This window comes from Notechis scutatus, chromosome Z (assembly GCF_049901735.1).
Source record: "Notechis scutatus isolate UNSWTSFEM ecotype Mainland chromosome Z, rNotScu1.2, whole genome shotgun sequence".
Taxonomy (NCBI): Eukaryota; Metazoa; Chordata; class Lepidosauria; order Squamata; family Elapidae; genus Notechis; species Notechis scutatus.
In genome coordinates this window covers 18043703-18066838 of record NC_142025.1, presented here as the reverse complement: position 1 = coordinate 18066838, position 23136 = coordinate 18043703, and the positions used below count along the sequence as shown (strand labels likewise).

The 23136-nt window shown below is 36.3% G+C and overlaps 1 protein-coding gene across 2 annotated transcripts in view; it reads right to left on the bottom strand.

Moving 5' to 3' along the window:
* Nucleotides 1-709: 709 nt before the first annotated feature.
* ITGB1 (integrin subunit beta 1) overlaps nucleotides 710-23136 on the bottom strand; it is a 41446-nt gene continuing 19019 nt past the window's right edge. Inside the window, exons 4-17 of one of the 2 annotated variants that reach the window (XM_087947957.1) lie at nucleotides 18370-18592; nucleotides 16175-16345; nucleotides 15228-15466; nucleotides 11750-11908; nucleotides 10883-10978; nucleotides 9985-10074; nucleotides 9405-9545; nucleotides 9065-9267; nucleotides 8254-8492; nucleotides 7182-7404; nucleotides 5835-6067; nucleotides 4423-4589; nucleotides 3936-4016; nucleotides 710-1901 (exon numbers count right to left, since the gene is read on the bottom strand). In XM_087947957.1, the coding sequence (XP_087804083.1) occupies nucleotides 3942-4016; nucleotides 4423-4589; nucleotides 5835-6067; nucleotides 7182-7404; nucleotides 8254-8492; nucleotides 9065-9267; nucleotides 9405-9545; nucleotides 9985-10074; nucleotides 10883-10978; nucleotides 11750-11908; nucleotides 15228-15466; nucleotides 16175-16345; nucleotides 18370-18592 (2259 nt within the window). In that variant the 3' untranslated portion in view covers nucleotides 710-1901; nucleotides 3936-3941. The remainder of the gene's footprint in view (nucleotides 1902-3935; nucleotides 4017-4422; nucleotides 4590-5834; nucleotides 6068-7181; nucleotides 7405-8253; nucleotides 8493-9064; nucleotides 9268-9404; nucleotides 9546-9984; nucleotides 10075-10882; nucleotides 10979-11749; nucleotides 11909-15227; nucleotides 15467-16174; nucleotides 16346-18369; nucleotides 18593-23136) is intronic. The other variant, XM_026672221.2, reaches the window with a different exon arrangement.

Genomic DNA, 23136 nt, shown 5'->3' with positions numbered 1-23136 from the left:
GTGCTACAGAAAAGGTAGTTATTGTTGAAGTTATCAAGTAAAACTGTAAACTAAGTGATAACAGGACACTATGTAAAGCTTCTGATATTTGACCACTTAGTCTAAATGAAACAATCAAACAAAAAGGTTGCATGCTGAGGTATCAAATAACACAAGTTAGAATGTATAATGGTTGCAGAGAATATATGGGTGGGACAGGGATAGGAAACATACATTATAAATGCTGAGTTCCAGATACCTTTTCACAGTCCTTCAGAAACCAAAACATGTCTTACTATCCTTAAGTTCCAGTTGAAATGTTCAGAAAAATAGAACTGTTCTTTTACCCCAAGAAAACAGGAAAGAAATAATTAAAATGCTGCATTCTAGTACCAGTGTCCATCTAATTCAGTACATCCCTTGGAGATACTCCCAGTTCTCCCCTGAAAGTTTTATCACGCAAGGGGATGGGGTTGTGGGGGGGGGGAGGGCAAGTATACTCCTGCTCAAAAAGGAGTGACACAATTCATATCCATCCCTTTTCCTTTTCTCAAGTTCAGTCTGGAGGTTTCACCAATCGTCGTCTTTGGGGCAGTTCAGTTCTTTGTCCTTTTCTGATGAAGCTGTCCCCGGAAGCGCCACAACAGGCTTCCCTAAGCCCTGCCCTACTTCAATTTAAGAATGTTCAGCTTTAGCAACACTTACAACAAAGAAAGAAAGACCAATAAAATTTTTAAAGGATTTTATTAAATTTAATAAATAATTTCCATGGTAACATTGTAAAAAGTGAACGTTTGTTAAAATAAAAGGCACTTAAAATATGAATGTGGCTACTACTGAATAGATAACAGAATAGCCAGCAGCAAATATACAAGCCACAGTAACTCCTGATTCAGAATCATGCAATTTTAGATATAGGATAAATTACAACCAAGATTGCAAAAATAAGCTGGTTTAATAATTATCTTACATAGAAAGAAATCAAGTACATTAAAGTTACTAAAGCACCAGGCTTTAAACCAAGCAAGAAATTTAAAAAGAAACCTAAGGAATTAAGGCGCTAAGAACAACTTGCTCCTATTCTGTGCCCTGTATATGCTGGACTTTCAATTTCAAATATGACCAATTTTCAAAAAGTCCAGCGTCTTGGGACAGCATCAGATAAGGGCAGCTGATTTAAAAGGAAGTCTTAGCAGTGTATTTGTCAGAACTAAAATTGGAAACTGAATTTACACACAGGAGTTATTATTACCATGCCTGTATTAATAATATTAAAGCTCTTTATTTTGGATCTATTTTTTCTTTTTATTCTTATACATACATAGTGATAATTTAAAATGTATGTCACACATGAAACTTGAAATTAAAGTTACATCATGGTTTCTACATTACTGAATACAGAAAGTTGGAAATTGTCTCACATTATTTATAAACTAATTTTTATAGTTTATTAGTAAGTATTAGGTTTGCACTATTTGTGCAAGCCAAACCTTGATACATCTATAAGGCTAAAAACTGTTCTAATTATAATACTTATGTATAGGCAAGTTGTTTATTAAGCATTTCATTCCATACAAAAGCCAGGGTACATAAAAAAGCACCTTGAGTAAGCTATAATCTTATTGATTAGGATATGCAATCTCAAGTATTTTGTGAATCTTCTGGCACTGTTTGTTTGCAAAAACAAAGAAAAAAAACTTCAAAAATAAAAATACTGTACATTTAAAAAAATTGCATAGGAAACATCTGTGTAGGTAAGTAAAGAACTAGTAAATCCATTGCAAATTGCCAAAAGCTACACAATGAGTACAAAACTATTATATCACACCCAGTGCTGTGAAATCATAAAGCAGTTTTCATTTCCCCTCATACTTAGGATTCACTACAGTTGTCACGGCACTTTTGTATATAGGATTTTCACCCTAAAAGAAAAGGAAAAAAAGGATTATAGAATGAAAAAACTATCAACTTACTGAAAAAATATTTTCACATACTGCCAAGCCAATTAGAGATCCATGTGTATATGGGTCCCACAGCTCCTGCATTGGATCAAGACTGAAACAAGCAAGGAAACCTTTTGGGTTTTTTGGGGGGGAAGTGGGAGGGAAATATTACAGATTACTATCCAGCGTTTTTAATTTTTACTACATATGCCTAATACAATTATTATTTAGAATATACAAGAAAAGAAACGGCAAATAATCTATTCATAGGAATTTCATAACACTTTATTTAGTGCATGATGGTGATTATATGGGTGGCCATATAAATAAACATTAAAAGAATTTTGGGGAAAAATATTTTCTTTACATCGATTCCATATTCCCTCCAGTGTAGGCGTACTTTAATTAAATCAGAAACTTTCGATGCATTTTTGACAGTGCAAAATTAACACTGACATTACTGTATCAGGAAGACTCACAGCTCAAGTGCTCCTTTATTACTGAACTCTTTAATGATCTAAATAAGATCAGCCATAAAATTAGTCTCAATGTGAACACAGCAAATCCATCTTTCAATATTGAAGAACAAAGCTCACAAACAGCAAACAGAGGAGAGGACTTGCGACTCACACACAAACTCTGTATAATCAAGATGTTTAAGCATGGATATATTTGTTCCAAATTACACAAATATTGACACAGCAAACTGATTTGCAACTAATTCCCTATACTGAAATGCATATTATCAGACTTTAAAAGCTACATTATACTGCACCCAAAAATTATAGACTTCAATCCAGGATACTATTTTTGAACTTGAACTTTTGTTAACTTCTTTTTAAAGCTTGGGGAAAATGTTTTGACTTTTTTCAGGACTATCACTGGCAATTATACAACCAGATTCATATAGCATCAGAGTATTCAAAAATAAAAACAACAACTGAATATCAAATAACAAGAGATGGAATGGATATATAATATATAATAAAATAAAGAAGGAGAAAAAGTAAGAAAAAAAGACATATATATGAAGAATGCAGCATATTATGTATACTATCAATACTTTGGTTGTGCCGCAAATTAAGTTTGTACATTTTATATAAACTATCAACAAAGTTCAATCTAACTATTTTCTACCTCATCATACTATTGCCGCGTTCAGTTAGAATACAAATCAACATTCAAAAAAATTATTTTATATGTTGCCAAGACTGTATTTGCTTTATGCTCCACTATCATTGATGCTTTTTTCCTATAAAGCATCTGTTTAGTTAGTGGTCACCGTCACAAGTGTCATCTAGGGATAGCACTTACACACATGATCAGAATTCTCAAGTAAACTAACTAGCTAGATTTAAAAAAGTGATTTTAGTGACAGTGCAGTAAATAATTTGTTCCGTTAACAACTCAAACTACTTTAAATTAAGCTACATCATGCCCAGTTTATTTCATGAGATTCAAAGAGCATCACATCTCAGCATTTGCCAAGCCTTAAGGCTAGAAAAGGGCCAGAACTCAAGCACGTGATTAATATAATGTTGAATAGAACCCTTTATGAAGAAGTGTGTGCTCTGGTTTGCATTTCTTACTTTTTTGGGGTGAGGGTCTTTGTTTTACTCACAAGTGTTTAAGACTTTACTAAAGGGGACAAATGGGTTCTTAAATGTTTGTCCACTTCCTGTTTATTTATTGGCTGCCTTCAAATCAGGCCCTGAAGTTTTCTTGTCAAAATTCTTCAGAATTTACCTTCTTCCTATAGCTAAGAAAAAGGGAAATGTGTCCAAAGTCCAAAGACTACATGCCTACGGCTAGAATTTGGTTTTCCAAGTTCTAGCCCAGTGCCTTTAATTATTACACTACATTGCCTCTCTAAATTCTGTTATATAATTCAAAGTATGATGCAGCAGTTAAAAAAAGGTGTTAGGAATCAAGCAATAATTAGTAAAAGCTGCATTCAGCAACTCTGAAGGAAAGCTCATGCAAAGAGAAAGAAATAGAAAAGAAAATACGAACGGAAACTTAGAGACCAGCTTTACGTCCATAGTTTGGATTCTTGAAATTATTAATAGGACTCTTGTATATTGGATTTTCTTGCTGAAGGTAGAGAAATCATCAATGTGGAACACAAGAGAAACAACATTCTAAAGAAAAAAGGTTGTGTTCTACTAACATAAAATTGTTAGTTCTTTTAAGATCCAAAGTTGTATTGAATGATATTCTAATGAATAAGATTCCAACTAATATCCTCAGAGAGAGCAAAATATTGAGGTCTACAAATGGAAAAATGTGGTGTTAATATTTAAAAGACTGAACACGCTTAAGAGAATTAAAGAATTATCCAGGAGACAATATGTCTTCATTTTGGAATGATCTGGAGATATACAGAAAGCAAGTCTGTCTAACACATATATTTTTATAAACAGATGTTTGAAATTTCTGAAGTGTGCAAACTATCCTCAGATATGTATGCCTGCTTAAGGTTATTAATATAGTGACTCACAGTATCCCATTTTGCATTCATCTTTTCTTTTTCAAATTTTGCAAATTCTCTTCTATCATGAATGATCATAAGTAACTTCCAAATCAGCAATAAAGCTAGACCAATAAGAACAATTCCAGCAACAACACCAGCAACGATAGGAATGATGTCAGGACCAGTTGGGCATTCTAGCAAACAAAATAAATGTAGCATAATATTAACACAGTTGCAATTATGAAACAGCCATCCAAACATGAATAATTAATGCTGTTCTTAGATATGATGGATGCACAATCATCCAGATGCTTAGACTGGATTTAGCATTTTTATCCATATTAATTAAATTAATATGCTACCCAAATCCCAACATATTTGAGTGACTTATAACATTTTAAATCAAAAATAGAAAATAAGCACATAGCCCTATTTGGTGAGTGTCGTGATAGGACGCAACCCCATTCGAACAATCTCAGGGTCTCACATGTTGCAGGCACTCTTGGCTCCACTTGCACGAGCAATGGGTGCTTGCACAAGCATGTCTCTGTCCCTCCCACAAAACCATCCCCTCTTTCCATTCGTTCTGGCCCGCCAACCTGGAAAGGTTGGGGAAGTCTGTTCTAGAGGGCATGTATTACTACAGAGCAGGGGTGCTTCCAAGGCCCTTTGATTGCATTGTTCAATGAATGAATCCCAGAGTGCAACAACCTGCCAAAGTTAATTGGCCAGGGAGATACAATCGGAGATAGGTGGTCCCTCAATTATCCAGAATCTATGCCATGTAGACTTGGTAATGACCAGCCCTTTGAATCAAAACGTGAAAAAAACTGCAGCTTGTGGAATAGTGGTATTATATAGGTATACTGCAGCATTCTGGACTTGCTGAAGCTTTCACATGGTCCCCAAGAGCAGCTCTATGTACAATGTGTTGCAATAATCAAGTTGTGAAGTGACCAGGGCATGAATGGCTAAGTTCTCTGATTTGCTGAGGAATGTGCAAAAAACAAGGTTGCATTTTGACCGCTCATCAGGTTCACCAATCCTTGGGGCTGTTTCCAATGTAAAGATACCTACATGGATTTACTACTGAGTGAGAACTAGACAATGAGGCACAAAACATTTCTTTAGTGTAATCAATGGAGGTTGGGTGATGGAACTAATGAAGCAATAACCACAAACAGTCACTGATCATTCCAACAGTCCAAAATTTGTGTGCCTTCTGTGGGTACTCAAAAACATTCTATTTTTTAAATAAATATTAACTACTAATATTTGTATTTTAAATATGCTTTTTTTAGGGAAGTTGATAACAACACATGTACACAAAATTGTGGATATTTTGAAGTACAAGAAATTAAGTTAAAAATGGGGACAGGTAAATGGAATTATGTTTAAGCAATCCCTAAAGTCAAAACTGTCTCTATGAACTGTCATACCTGGCGTCTTCACCACATGGACAATGGCCTTGTTATTTGAATCAACAGAATATGTGAAATAAAACCAACAGTCATCAATATCCTTTTCCTTGCAGTGAGTCAATGCATCATACTCTCCAGGCTGTGGCAACTTTTCTCTACGATCTACCAACTCCAAACTAAAGTGTGAACATTCTTTTTCACACTGTTCTTTCTTTTCTCCTTTGTTAAAGGCTTTGCACTGGACACAATCTCTATTTGCAAAGAAGATAAAGCACAAATTAGTATAATACTAGGATACTACCCATTTTATTAGGAAGGCTTGACAAAAAGGAAATTATAAATTTAAATAAAAGCTTAAATCTCAGATTATTTAGACATAATGCATTTTTTCTTCTGGCCTGGACTGCATTATATCTTTAAGAAGATTCTGAATGGTGTCCTTCTTACCATAAAATCCTATACACAATAGCCATCTACCAAAGTAGATGTTTAGCCCCTATTAAAGGCATTCATTAAAGCAACATTTCAAAGGTAAAGGGAAGGAAGAAGAAGGAAAGAGGTGTATTGGGAGTGATCTGCCCCAAATTTACCACCTTATGGAGTACAAGACCTTGGGAGGGGCATTTCCCACAAGGATCATATTTTTGAATTTTCCCTTTTACTGAAGGAAACATCTGCTAGAGTAACTGATCTCAATTCACTTTCGGGATTTAAGACATTCATATAGTGTCCTATAAAAGACTTATACTTTGTGATATATTACTCCGGCAAATATTTTTTCCCCACCAAGATGGCAATCTAATGCTATTTAAAGCTTAAACGCTCAACCCTGTCCTGTCTATAACCAGGATGACAGTTTATTTATTTATTAAATTTCTATGCTGCTCATCTTCTCTACAAGATGACTCTGAGCGGCTTAGAAAATATAGAAACAAATGAAAAATAGTTAAAATGTTAAACCAACATTAAAATATTATTAAAAACTGCACTAAAACCACATATAAAAGAGCCAATTGACAGATGGGACAGGGGATAAGATTTTCTTACCCTGCCAGCCACTTGATACCCTTCCAGAAAGCCAAAAGGGAGGGGCAATTCTCACCTCTGGTGGAAGAACATTCCACAGGGATGTGGCCACAGCAAAAAAAGGGAGCTCTTCTCCTTTATCCCACCTACTTCAATAGTTTCTGCATGAAAGCGCCTCTATACGTTATATCATCCACTAACAAGAGGACTTTTTTCTGTTACAGATTTAGTTTCTAGCTAACTGAATTCTAGAATGGTGCTGAAAAAACTGTTGCCTGCTGCAACAGTTTGCAATCTCATAAGAACCAATTAATTTTATTACAAAATCAAAAATCTTACTTGTGCTCTGCACAGACGCCAAGACAAGTCTGACATAGCTCACATGTTGGTCCCTGAAATTTGGAATCGGTACAGTTGCATTCTCCACATTCACATATTCCTCTACCATTGCAGATTTGCCCATTTGCAGCTTCACAAGGAGTCGTATCTAGGGGGCACTCACAAGCAGAGCCAGTGTAGTTTGCCCAGCATTCACATTCACGACATTTACATTCACCGTGTCCTACATTCAAAATCAGGAAAAAGTTATATTAGTCAAACTTCAATATAAAAATGCACATATTTTCCTCCTAATTTCTACCAATGAGATAGATTTGATAAGATCCTCAGGAGCTGCTTCCTGAAGGAGCAAAAAACATCACGTGATTATTTTGATGCACTCCTGAAATTATCCAGGTTATGATTGCAAAAGGCAAAACTTCTTAAGTCTTCAGGTGGGCTTAAGACTACTGCACAGAAACTTCATATAGTAGTGCTGCTTTTAAGGATGAATTCAGAAGAGTCTCTCACGCATAAAATCTAGTTCTGACATCTTATGAAAGCATGCAGAAAGAACACTATTAGGCCTGATTATTTTCAGGAAATAAATTCTCCTCTTTACTAATTAAAGAAATTCCAAAACAAGAACAGCAAGCAACATCTGGCTATTTTGATATTATTTAAAATGTGTACGTAAATGGTGCTCAGGTTTTTATGCCAAATTTAGCACTCTATATTGTACTAGACAACACAACATAACATAGGTGCATATTGCACTGCATAGGAAATCATCATCAAGAGGTATATAGGACAGCATGCAAACATTTTCTTCTTTAAGAGATGCTTTACTAGGCTTATTATAAAGAATAACTTTATCTTTAAATTGTCTTTTATGTAGCATAGTTAAATATAAGATCTTTATTTTAGTTGTCAGTTCAGTTGTTTGAACATTTTCAATCAATCAAAGAAACGGAACTGCATCAGAGAAGTTATTCCTAATCTGACCTTTGTTTCTCTTATTCACTTAATTCTATTTTATCATACTAGTTTCAAGATTATGTTTTAAAGTTCATAAAGATTATGAACTCATTACCTCCACAAATTAAACCATCAGATCGATCACAGCTGAAGTTATCACACTGGCAATATGGGCCAGAATAGATTTCATGTGGATTTTCTCGCTTTTTGCACACACACTGCCCACAAATACATTCGCCATTCTTACTACATATTTCAGAACTGTTAGCCTGCCTACAGGTGCCTGACATGTCTTCACTATTTACTTCTTCCATGCTGCATTCACAGTGCTTTCCAATACGCCCAGGTTTGCACCTAAAAAGAAAAATGGACCAATTTAGCTCAGCATTATGTGTCTCATTGTGACCAACAAATGGCACTGGGAAGTTCATAAAGGAGAAGAGGATCTTCTCTTTCAGTGTGGTTCCCCAGCAGCTGCCTAGACTTCAAGAGGCATCATGCTGACATCAAGATCAAATTACTGGCAATCACATATACCAGATTTCATAGATAAAAATCATACATCTAAAAAAAATGTTCATTTTTAATTAGTCTCTTACATTCCTCAAGGTGAGATAAAATGAGAAAATTTCTACATCTACCTACCTACCTACCTACCTACCTACCTGCCTGCCTGCCTACCTGACCTACCTACGTATCTACCTACCTTTCCTTCCTTCCCTTCTATGTATATGTATATATCATGGCTTGCATTCCCCTCCATCATTACAGGCTTTAAAGTTGTTCCTTTAACTCCTAAAGAACTCTTCTGGCTTCCTAAACATCTCAGCTAACCTTTTCTGGCTTTGAGGATATGCTTCTACATAAGAAACTAAAGTTACAGATTTTGTTTTTCATGAAAACACAATAAAGTATCACTTATATACCTGCAAGCACCACACTCAAATGTTCCATTTCCAAAATGGCACAGAGAGCTATCCTCAATTCCTTCATTATGGCAATCACATTCACAAATGAACTCCAGATTAATCTCTACTTCTTCAGTGAAACCAAGCGGTTTGATTTTAATTGTTTCATTTTGTTCCCTTTCTGGACATTGGTTAGCTGTTATTGTAATCTCAAACCTAACCTGTCAATATAAACAATAAACAGGCAATTGGTTCAAACTGATTAAAAGAAAGATACAGAATTATATAAGACAATGAATGCTATAATGTAACAAGGGGCACATAAGAAGTCTACATGACTCTGTACACCAAAGCTTACCTCATCACCAATTGAAATGTTAGAGCATTTTCTTCCTTCATCTCCTGTTCCATTCACTCCATTCTTACAGAAAGATTTATATTCTATTGCTATCTCCTTAGGTAGTTTACTGTTTTCCAAAATAACTTCTGAAGACAATGACTAAAATAAAAATGGAACATTTAGATAAAGAGAAAATAAAAGAATGTGCAATACTTGCAAGATATTTTAACAAAATCCTTTCAAGGACATATGCACACACGCACACACACACTTCTTCAAATCAGTATTGACTTCTGGCAACTGCCTTTTCTTGGCAATATTTCAAGAAGTGGCTTGCTCTTGCATGTATTTCTCCTTGGGTTGAGAGAATGACTGGCTGGTTCACCCAACCAGCTATATGTCTAAGATGGAATTAAAACTAAGGTCTCCTAGACTTTAATGTGCCTTAACCAAAACACCAAATTTCAAAGGAATTATTTCAAAGGAACTATTACCTACAAATCTTGCCTTCATAATCCTGTAACTAATGCTACGATACAGTCATACAATGTTTTAGAAACGAGATTATAGTAAGAATTATTCATTTGGATGGACTTACATTGTAAGCATCAATGATCAGCTGAATCACATTACTTGAGTTTGAAGACAGCATTCCCACTGCAGATTTAGGAATCAAATTCTTCAGCTCCTTTACATAGAAGGAATGAAAACATTTTAATTCCCACACATTATCATTTTAACCAACGTATCAGATACCTGATACTGGGAATATAATTATTTACTGGTCTCCCTACTATGTGATGAAGCTTTCCAACTTCTGTGTTCTCCATTATCACGTGAACCCAACAATGGTAACAATCAGCATTACCCTACTTATGTCTATGTCTTAATCTCCCTACCATTTCCAATTTAAAGTCTTATTAAACTTAGATATAAAGTAACTGATCTAGCATCATATGACTTTTAGCAAAGGCATTTCCCCTCTCCTAAGAAGTGCAGTTCATCTGTGTCTAAAAGTCCCTCAAATGCTATAAACCGTTGTCTAGGAATCCAAATCTTTCTTCACATGATCCTCTTAACCAGCTGTGACTTTCAAGATACTCCATCTCCTTATTTTCCTTCCGTCAACATAGAGTGCAACAGCTTGCATTCAGCCATGCCACCTGTTCGTATCTCCACGTAGAAATACAGAGTAAAGTCTTGTTTCTCATAAGTACTGTCATCAGAAAGAGAAGAATGACACATGCTTGACATTAAATTACCCATAGAAACTCTGGGAAGAACTGGAAAGGTTTTTATCACATCCTGAGAACCCCCCCAACAGATTCTATCTTAGGAAAGACTGATGGAAACACTATTTCTATTTCCTACTTCCCCCAACTCCTTCATCTTCCTGCCTAGGGCTTTATATTACCCAAAGATTTTTACTAGGCATTTAAACAGGGATATAGGAAGGTTTTTTTAAGCTATAGAAATGTATGTTGTTTGATCATTACCTTGTACACTGGCTGAAATTCCTCTGTGACAGCAAATATTATCTGAATATTATTGTCACTTAGCTTCTGAACAAGATGAGCAATAGAGGGATAATCCTGAAGAACCAAGTATAGATTTAGGAAACAATATATTGAATATATATTTGAGTGCAACATATATAATGCATTCTGTATACAATATTATATAAAAACACACAGATAAAAAGTTTTTAAATAAGAATTGTAATTATTATCCCATCTACCCTAGCATTGTGGTTGACTCCTGGTTGAGTCTGTTCATGCGTTGTGATTGACTACCAGTTGACATTCATGGAATCATTCTTCTAGACCTCTATCTGTCCTACATTTTGGCTGTTCCAATATATGTTGCACATGACTCTTGTTTTTCTTCTTGAGTGACTGATCTTTTGGTTTATTTAAGATGTTTTGGAGGGCTTTAGTTGGTTTGTGTACTATGATGATGTTGTGTATTTGCCATAATGTGTTGCTTGTTTCTGAGATGTTTTTGATATATGATAAGTGTTAACCTTTTCATAGCTTGTATTGATTGTGCTGCAGTAGACTTTGGGGTAGTGAAATTCAACAATATGGAGTAAAGTTGAAAAATATTATGAACAAAATTTCTATGGGTTATTAAAAACATGTTATTAACATGTGATTACATACATGCTAGCAAATATTTATTTTATAATCTAGTAATCCTATTTTTTTAAAAATTGTGTTTTTTCCTGTCAAATTGTTAGTTACAAAAAGTATTATATTTTAAAAATAAAGTAATTTATTTTTTATTATACATTTCATATTTATTTAATTACATACATGCACACTGAGTAAATATACCTAAAATATTCTACCAAACATACTTACATAGTAATGACTCATTGTGTACATATTATTTTCTAAATGACATTGTCCATCATTTGGTAAAACAATTCCTCCAAGCTTCCCGTCTCCAGCAAAATGGAACCCAGCATCCGTGGAAAAAACCAATAGTCGAGTGACATTTCTTCTCCATCCAATTCTTGACTGAAATAGAAAAAGGAATTTGATAGAAGATATAAAATTAAAACTTCAGCAGCCAATAAACCAGAGAAAAGAAGTGATTCATATATTCATATATTACAGAACAAAAGGAAAGTTACTGATCCAATCAGTAGACAAGGCAGCATCTTATTTCAAGCAGGAACAACTGTGCAAATATTCTGAATTTGGATATGATGGCCCTCTAAGGCAGCTATGGCCAACAGGAGTCAAAAGGGGCATGAGATAAGAGAAATGAATATTAAAATTGGACTTTCTGAGCAAAAATACAACTTGTACATTTCACATGACTAAACCAAACCAAACAAAATGGTTATTCTAGCATAGATTCTTATGCTATTTTTCATCCAAAATTACACTCAATCTTTACAGTTTTGTAATATGCTGCAAATATCATGAAATAAGAGGCTGTGAACTTGAAAAATCAGTTGCCTTACCTTCATGGAGAGAAGACCTGCACCAAATGCAAAAGTCAAATGAATGAAAGCAAATATACTTGTCCCAGTATAAAATTTCAGGATCCAATCTGGGTCAGTGATCGGAACCAGAGGCTTAGTCTTCTGAGCTTTTGGATTTCTCTCTAATTGAAAGTTCCCCCGAGTCTGAAAGTTCAGAAGACTAAACTTCTGGTTCCAGTAACCAACTCAGATTGGATCCTTCAACAAAAGTCACAACCTGACCACTTACCAAGAATACATATCTAAATAAATGAAAATAATCTGTGTTCATTTTTACTTACACTGGATAGAAAAAAAACTTTAAGTCTCTATATATTTATTCAAAAATCTATCCGGATTATTAGTTTGAATCAACTCAACTAAGCCGTATTAAACAGTAAGGTGATTTGTTAGTTTATATAAATAGCTCATGGGAACTAATGTTAATGTGGAAATTTCAAACTTGTATGAAAATGAACTCTACAGGCAATAAGTTATTGTTGTGAACTTTTTTTTAAATTTTAAATGAAGTAGGTCTTCTGAAGGAGATAGCATTTTTCCTTTTACAGGAATGAAGTGAATACTCCCAAGATTTATACTGAGTGATATGTATAAAAAAAGAATTGTAGCCATTCTTAAGAAAGCAGTGAGAGCTTATGGTCACTGGAATAAATGTGCAGAGAGATGTAGGGCTCTGTGTCCAGACAGGGGGTCTATTACATAAAAGATATGCTACCTACTTATATGCTTTGTGTTATTCATATAAACAGCTTCCTATTTGCATGCAAAAATTTTCTTTTTCTTTTTATTGTATAGGCAGTGGTGGGATTCAGCCGGTTCGCACCAGTTTGCTAGAACCGGTGGCTAATTTTTTGCTGAGTTTGGCAAAGCAGTTAGACATGTTCCAGAAAATCTTGTTTTCGTTCAACTTCCTTCCAGGTGGGGGGGACCCCTCCCCAAAAGCCCAACAGAGGAGCGATATAAACCTTCAATCACGTCACTCAGGTGAAAACTATCTTATTTTACAGCAGGTGGTGGGGCGGGGGTGGCGCATAAGGCGGCAGCCCAGTGTCAAAGCGCCCGCAGAGCACCAGAGGGTCAGGGATGATGCTGCAGCGAGCAGGTGTCGTGCCTGAAGTGCCCATGCTGAATACCCCCTTCTTGGCCAGAGCTGGAATGCCACTTTTACATGCTGGCCTTCCCTCCAGTGGACCTGAGCAACTGCTGGAGAAAGACTAGCACCCAGATTCCCTCACTTCCCCCAAGTATTTCTTTGCCTGTCTGATTTCCAGCTGTCATATTGCTGTATTGCGTTTCTTACTGTTGTGTGCAGGGAAAGAAAAGTTTGTGGGATTAAGAAAAAAAAAGTTCAATCAATCAATTCCAACTTCTGCAAAAAAAAAAAAAAAAAAATCGCAAAATTGGAATTGATTGAACTTTTCTTTTTAGTCCCACAAATTTGTTTCCCTGCACACGTCAATGAGAAACGCGACAGAGCTAGAAATCAGGTAGGCAAAGAAATGCTTGGGGGAAGCGAGGGCATCGGGGGGGCAAGCTCCGCAGCGCGGCAATGGAGAAATGGGCAACAGAGCGGCCAGTGCGAGGGAATGAGGAGACTGCTTTCCCTCTTTCTTCTCCCTGCTCTTCTTCCTTCCCTTGTGCCAGCTGTTCCATTTCCCTTTTTTCCATTGCAGCACAGTGGCCAGGATTCACTTTGATAGTGGTTTAACAACTGATTCACCCAGGGTCAGGTTGGCTGTTGTGTGAGGCTTGTTCCGCATGTGTGGTGGAGTTGGAGGAGGGGAATGGGCCAACAGCCAACCTGACCCTGGGCAAACTGGTTTTTAAATTATTTGAATCCCATCACTGTGTATCTGTATTAACATTATATTATAGTTGCACTTATATATACTCCTGATATGGCAACTCCTTTTATGCTCCTTTTATGGCAACAAGCCCATAAAACCATGAGTAGGTTAATTGGTTTTCACATATTTTTCTACTCTTTTATATTATTTCCTGTTAATTATGTTTGTATGTTTTCAATAGCAATAGCACTTAGACTTATTTACCACTTCACAGTGCTTTACAGCCCTCTCTAAGCAGTTTATAGTCAGCATTTTGCCCCCAACAATCTGGGTCCTCATTTACCGCCCTTGGAAGGATGGAAGGTTGAGTCAACCTTGAGCCGGTGAGACTCAAACTGCTGAATTGCTGGCAGTCAACAGTCAGCAGTAGTAGCCTGCAATACTGCATTCTAACCACTGCGCCACCATGGATTTCATATTTTAAACTTTATGTGTGTGGGGAATAGAAAAGCTCAGTGGTTAAAAACCCAGACCTTGTCAGCTGGAAATCTGACAACCCACATTCAAGACCTAAGCACTGTGTGAAGGGGCGAGCTCCCATTACTTCACCTAGCAGTTTGAAAGCATGCAAATGCCACTAGATAAAAAGGTACCATCTTGGCTAGGAAATGGAGATGAGCACCGCCCTCAAGAGCTGGACATGACCAGCTAGAGGAAAACTTTACCTTTAATTTATATGTGTATGTTTTTCTGATGTTGTATGCAAGCCAAAATCATTTGATTGTGAGATAGGAGGCATATAATTTAATAAATAAATACATAAATAACGGATTCTCTCTAATTTTTCTACTTTTTAAAATTATATATTATACCACATCCATGAGTTGCAAGTTACAGATAAACACAATATAGAATTATTTTTACCCAAACAATGGTATTCAAGAAGTCATCTTCAATTGCTGATTCATTTAACCTGATTGACAATCATTTTTAGATAAATCAATTACCATATAATCAAATAATAATAAAAATACGAGAGGGAAAGTCAACACCACTTACACCACAAACAGCAACCTGCATTATTGCATCAAATCCTCCTTCTGGAGAATCCAAATTGCCTGAGATTTGCTGTTCCCCTACAAGTGTATTGAACGAGTTCCCATTGCTGGTAAAGTTGAGTACATTCCTGTAGCTAAAGGGACTTGTACAGTTAAGGTCACCTGTGCAGGGATTCAGGAGTTTGGCAGGTGTGGTACTGATATAAGGCATTACTGTTTTTTCAACAAAAGAACCAAAGCCTATAAGAAAGAAGAAACATCGAAGGATCTACTTTTGCTATTTTCAATACAATCAAAAAAGTTCTACATAAAAGTAGGCAAATAGACAATCCATGACTTGCAAAGCTTTCGTTGCTGGCAATCCTAGCAGAAGCATCTTCTAGTCACTGCTCTTCAAAAGACCACAAGAACTAGTACTGGGCAAATTTCTGGTCTAGATGATTTATCTTTAAAAGTAGAAACAATTAGTTGTAAAGAATACCATATGTTATCATACTAGAAATGAATAAAATCTATGGCTAAGGAAATCAGTATTACTACATAAAATAAACTTTAATTCTTTATTAAAAGATAGGCTATGCTTTCCTTTGTAGGAATTTTCCAGAGATTAATTGAATTGTCAAAACTAAATTCTACATTTATAGGGAATTTACTTCCATTCTAATTAGAATAAAATCACTAGAATAGGCCGTGCTGTAATTTGCCTCTATTTTTCTGCAGTTTAGGGATTCAGCTATGAAAACAATCTCCAGACTCTCTCTCATCTTTGTAATGCCAAAATTTATTGCTAGCTTGACATTAAAGGAATATTTCATGTTGTATGCAATTTCTTCCTGATGCAGAATATCATAGTTCTCAAAAAGAGCTAAATCACTTTTATATTTACAAACTATTTTTGTTATATCAAGATTGAAAAAAGCAAAATTTATGCATAAGCAGATTCCATACCAATTCGAAAATCTGAAGTTATATTTTTCATTTTACTCATCAGAGAAGTTCCAAGACTTTTGACATTTTCCAAGTCATCTTTCATAGAGTAGGACAAATCCATGAGGTAATAAAGATCAATTGGATAATCTTCAGCTCTCTTGAATTTTAATGAGAATGTTTGTGGTTCCCCTAATCACAGAAAGCAAAGTTAAGCTAAGATTCCAAATGGCAGAGAACAAGAATACAAGTATCTTTGTCATGAAAGACATCTAACAAAAAAAGCATGGAGGAAAAAATATTACCTAGTTTTTATAGTTTCTGCATAAGTATTACACTCTTGAGTCAATCTGAATGTTTATTTCAGAAAGTCATTCAGACATGAAGTCATAAATAAATACTTATTATGAAACCGGAGATCATAATTTGGATTACCATAGCCTCATTTAGAAATTGCAAGTATCTAAAGCTAACTTAGACATGCAACACATCACTGAGAATACTTTTGCAATAAAAGCAACATTAAGAGGTATCAACAGAAGCGATATCAACATTCAATAAATGTGTGACATATGTACACATTACAATGTTCGTATGATTTATTATAAACAAGTAGTATCTATTGACCCATTTCTTCATCAGGATTAGCACTATTGCAAAAATTCTACTGATAGTCCATGATTTCTGATCATCCATTTAACAACCCTTCAAAGTTATGACGACACTGAAAAAAATGACTTAAAATCAGTCCTCACACTTACAACACTGCAGCATTCCTGCAGTCCCGTGATCAAAATGTGGTACTCAGTAACCAGGTGCATATTTCTAATGATGGTTTCAGCATCCTGAGGTCACATGATTGACATTTTCAACTTTCCCAGGGGACTTCCAATAAAATCAATGGAGGAAATCAGATTCACTTAATGACTGTCTAATTCGCTTAGCAACCATGGCAAAAAAAAGATTGTAAAACTGGGTGTGACTTACTTAATGACCACATTATTTAGTGAAGAAAGCTCTGGTCCCCATTGTGGTTGCAAGTCAAGGATTACCTATACAGAGAACTCTATCTAAAATGTATGCTTTTTAAAACCATTTTTGCCTTTTTTTGCTTATTATAAATAAAATTCTTATTTATCAAAATAAAACAAAACCTTAAAACCACAGGGTGAAGTTCAGTTAACATGAATAAATTATATCAATCATTAATATGTTTAAAATTATAAACATAATTTTAAATCATTAAAAAAAATCAAACTAATGAAGTGGAAAGGTCAAATACAATTCCAAGGGAGATCATTGTATGATTTGGGTAAAAAAAAAAGACAATTTAACAAACATAAATTTATTCTGTAAGTAAAATTCCATTTGTGGGAAGGCTATTCATTTGGCTATGATAAGTTTATGGAGATGATATAAAGAATTCTTACTGGTTTATAAAAATTTGATTGAGCCACGATGGAAAAAGATAGCGGCCTAGAAGAACTATGCTTTACAGATAATAAATTACACTCTGAATTGACTTGTAAGAAGATGCCAAAAACTGCAGGTATTGGAAAAGTTATAACCCACTGTTAGCAACATCTTTTTGGCTCTACATACCAGACTATCATTAAATTTGCTGCAGTAGAAACAGTGGAAAGCAAATAATTTATACTTCTAATTTTATTACATCATCTCCACTTCCTTCTATTTTTTTGGCATTCTCAAATGATTAACTTATCTATTAATTAGAGGCATGTACACATTTTCCTTTAAACAATTCATTAGCCTAACTGGGGAAAACCCAGTTAAATACTGACCTTTTCAGTCTCAAATTTTGATTTTTGCATTTATTTCAAAATTAATTGTGAAAAACAAATGCTCTAAAAATTATGTTATCCCTTGTTTTATGAAGTTATTTAAATTAATGTTATTTTTTAAAATACACTTTACCCTAGCCAAAGATCTAATCATCGAGCAGCCTTAAGTATAAATACGAATTATAAATAAATGAGTATTCAATGAGATACTGTTTGACTACTGTTTAAAAACTAAGGGAATAAAGCTGTGATATAAATTTTGAAACAACAACAAAAATTATGTTTTCACAATAGAGAATTCATTTAATGACCACAAATTGAGATACTGATCAGCATTAACCTAAGTTCATTAGGTATATCCTCCATCTGTCCAGCTCTCCTCACTTTGAAAATAATGTTTACAAGTATTTTTACCTTTCCGCAACTTTAACATCACTTGCTGTGGTTGAATCTGGGTAATATCTTCCGGTCTAAGACTTTCCGCAGTCCCTTTGATGCGATTTGTGACTTCTTTGTTTTTTAGCAATATATGTGTGCCTCTGGGGTTTTCAATTTCTTCTGGAGGGCAGCCTTTATTTTTTAAGGCCTCCAAGTCATCACATCGTGCTGCCGTAGATTCTCCTTCTTGCAAAAAGGTCTAAGAATTATAAACAAGATTAATACAAATTATACAGGGTGTACTTGATTTCAAGAACCCTACATGCTACAACATTCTTCACTATTAAAAGTCAAATGTGAATCAAGCTTTTGAAATGCATATGGTTACTTTGAATCAATGCTAATTTAGTCAGATCTGTCTTAGCTGTGTTGCACTACATCATACATTTTTTTGTTTAATATTCTGTTTAATACTTTTGAAGGCACTTGCTTGAAAAATAGTATATAATGAAGTAACAAAATTGCAGTATGTAATTGAAAAAAGGCACAATAAATTAATGATGCCTATAAAGTTACGGCTTCAGGCCAAGAAGCCACACTATAAAAGCCACACTGGGCTTTGAAGCTATGACAAGTGGAGCCCAAAGAATGATTTCATGTTCCTAAAGGAAGGACACATGGAGGAGAAACATTACAGTGTAAGCCAGCTGGGCCTGTGCCAGGAATATGCTTCCCTCTAGCAGTAAGAGAAAGCAGCAAGAACTACACCACACAGAACCCACAATCAGAACCCACAGTTAATAGTGATCAGATGTTGATAGCTCGTGGGCAATTTTTGGGTCCACTTATTCAAGATGGTGGCCATGACTCTGAATTATACAAGAGTAAATGTATGCAATTGTAAACAATGGAAATGTCGTTTTGCAGCATTCCACCATGTGGAACTATAATTTCTTCTAAATAAAATGGGGAAGAACTTGAACATGTTTGATGTAGTACCCTGCCTCTACAAAGATGAAAGAATGCTACTTTTTCCTATAAAAGGAAAAAAAAATGAAATTCACAACTCCTAAAATCCTGCAGTCAACTCAGATTGTTAAATTTGATTTCACTACGAGTCAAAATAAATAAATCTTATTCAGCTGCTCTCAATTCTGGCTTGATAGCATGTTTTCTGGAGTCTCAGACATAGAGATGCCTCTCACTACCTGCTTCTGATCCTTTATCAGGTGGTAAGAGATTGAATTTAAGAACTTCTGCATACAATGTGTGACTTCTTCCAATGAGGAGCACTGCCTTACTAACATTTCAAGTCTTACTCTCCTTTCCTCCTTTCCCCACAAACAGAAAAAAACCCCTATAAGCAACCTACATAAAGTAATTTTACAAAAGCAGAACAGAACAGCCTATCATATTTGATTTCAGAGAACTAATCAGTAATTTATTTCTGGTTATATTCACTATGGAGGCCTAGGAGGTGGTATACAACCAGTTTCATCCATCCTGTCTATATAAACTGTTTATTGTTTTTAAAAAATCAATAATAAAAACTACAAACGAAACTCAAAAATAAAAATAAACGTGACAATAGAAAGTGCTAGAAAAAAAGAAAATAAAAGGAGAAAGAAGAAAAGAAAGAAAATTATTTAAAGATGTGACTTCTGACTTTAATCATTAAAAATACAAACATGGTAATTCTTCATTCCCTGAAACATTACGTACATGTATCTTTTTCCCCATCCCTTTTCTATACACAAATCCCTAAATCATTAATAGTTCAGTTCTGGTATCAGCAAAAGTCCGTAAGTCTCCCCAGAATTTTATGGAAATCAGTCTTGGTTGAACTTTATCAATTTTGTATTTCTTCCTTTTTCTTCTAATAATTTTGATCTTCATTCAGAAAATGTTGTAAGATTTTATCTTTCTTTGGTTTATCTTCCCATCTCAAAGCTTCTTCAAAACTTTGGGAAACCTCTTATAAATCCATTCTGCAGGTCTTGCCTTCGTCTAGCTTCTTGGCTTGTCAATTGCATTTCCATCTTATCTGTCATCTCTGTTTTATAATAATATTCTGCATGATGTGATGTTTGTTTCAGCTCTTTGTCCTGTAGATTTTTCAAGGTCCTCTCTTTCACCTCTATTGTTCTTCTATAACATCTTTTGGACATACTTTATCCATAGAGGTAGACAATTATCTCCTTAGTAGAGCATGATTTAAATAATCACTTTAATATGAAACTTCCAATACAAGGCCTAAGGTAAAGGTAAAGGTTCCCCTAGCACAAAAGTGGTTCCCAAACTTTTTCAGTCCACTGCCTCCTTGGTGCTACAAACTCATCCTCGGTGCCCCCCACCCTGGGGTGGGATTCAAATTTCTGTGGGTGTGGCCTAATTTGTGTGGTTTCCTGGTCACATGACTGGGTAGGCGTGGCTTGCTGGTCATGTGACTCGGTGGGCGTGTCCAGGTGACTGGCAAACCAAATACTAGTGGCCCTCACTTAATGACCGGTTGTTTAGCAAGTGTTCTAATTTATGACTGGCCTCCCCAGAGCTACTTGACCAGTTTTTGGAGTTTTGACAGCTTTAGATCAGGAGTCGAGAGAGAGAGAGGGGGGGGGGGCAGGCAGGCAGGCAAACAGACAGACTTTTTGGATGGATGGATGGACGGACGGACAAACAGAATGCGACAGCGGTGGCACTTTGGGAAAGCGGTGGCAGCGGCTTTTCCCAACGTGCTGCCACATTCGAGGCACCGGTTCTGGAGCATTACTACAGTCAATGGGTGAACCTGCAGGGCCAGTGCCTCGAACGCCCCACTGCCGCCTCTTAGTGTCGCCAAGGGGGCTGGCAGAGGGGGGCTAAGAGGTGGCAGGGGGGCGTTCAAGGTGCCAGCCTGCCCTGCAGTTTCACCCATTGACTAGCACTGCTCCAGAGCCAGCGCCTCCAATGTGGAAGTAGTGGCACATTACATGCCGCCATGGCCATGTTCAACACGCTGCCCCCTGCCGCCCCTTAGCGCCCTTCTGCTGGCCCCCTTGGGGATGCTAAGAGGTTGCAGGGGGCGTTCGAGGCCTGCAGGTTCACCCATTGACTAGCACCGCTCTGGAGCCAGCACCTCAATGGGTGAACCTGCAGGGCCGGCTGGTGCCTCGAACGCCCACCTGCCGCCTCTTAGCACCCCTCTGCCAGCCCCCTTGGGGACACCAAGAGGTGGCAGGGGGGCGGTGCATTGAACGCTGCCGTGGCGGCATACAACATGCCACCGCTTCCGCATTAGAGGTGTCGGCTCTGGAGCGGTGCTACAGTCAATGAGTGAACCTGCAGGGCCAGCTTTCTCGAACGCCCCCTAAGACATTCCCCCAGGGGCAGTACCACCCACTTTGGGAACCACTGCCCTAGCATATATGTGCTAGTTGTTCCTGACTCTAGGGAGCAGGGCTCATCTCCGTTTCAAAGCTGAAGAGCCAGCACTGTCTGAAGACATCTCCGTGGTCATGTGGTCGGCTGTTACCTTCCCACCAAAGGTGGTCCCTATTTTTCTACTTGCATTTTTTACGTGCTTTCGAACTGCTAGGTTGGCAGAAGCTGGGACAAGTAACGGAAGCTCACCCTGTTACCTGGCACTAGGCATTCAAACCGCTGAATTGCCGACCTTTCAATCGACAAGCTCAGCCACTGAGCCACCACGTCAAAGTTATACTAGTTGTATTAGGTATACAAGGTCTAATCAAAGTTAACAACTGTAGGTCTCTTGTCAGACACTACAAAAGAAAAGAAAATCCCATTCATAGCATCTAACTAGTTCTTGCATTAAAAGTATCATTAGAATAATTCATAAATAGTGAGGGTTTTTTGTTAAAAAATGTCATTTTGACAATCTGGCATAATGGATATAAATTCTTGCAATTGCCAAAAATGTATAGTCAGGGAGGCAGGAAACTTTGCAGGTTATATCTATGAAACAGACCAGCTCATACAAGTTGATCTTTTAAATTTATTTAAAAATAGAGAAAGGTTTCTATACCTCAGGTTTACATTTGCGATTTAGAAATACAAAGCTGGACTACAAGGCATATGTTTGATTGGTAATCGTTTCAGGCTTCACATGACAAATTGTTCCCTGAACGAGAAGCAAAAAACCTGAAATAAAGTCTAAGATTTACAGTAGATAAAACTTTTCTCAGTCTGGGAAATCTAGACCTACAAGTGAGGAATCAAAATTTAGGAAATTTCATCATTCAAATTATATTTCAAATGAGTGTATAAGCTGTGGTTATTTTTCTCCAACTGAATTATCTGCATTTAAAGTCACTGCCCTTCTAATGTGACAAGGAGACTATAATTAAATTCAGACAGTGTGACTCCAGAGAAGCATGGTTTTTAAATAATTATGAGGCAGCACTATAATATATAGGGGACACAGAGAAGGCCTATACGGTTGCCAAATGAAAGGACAAAGCTAAAGGAGAATGTTTAAACGATTTATTCTTCCCCCTATCAACTCAACTCCTAAAAATAGAATTTGTCCTAATTACCAATTGTAATTAATGAGTGATTAAAAAAAAGGTTAGGACCATTTTTGCTTCTGAAAAGGTCTCTGCTACTTTGACATAAATTCAAGAAAACTGAGTAGCTCCAAAATGATCTTGGATCAAACTGATCCAAACTGTATCACTTAACAGATACCAGATGGATCATTTATCCAAGCTAAATAGTTTTACTCTCCGAGGTCTCTCACACAAAAAAACCCAAGCAGTCAATTCCCTGCCACCTGAATGCTCAAAGCATAAAGCAAGGAACTTC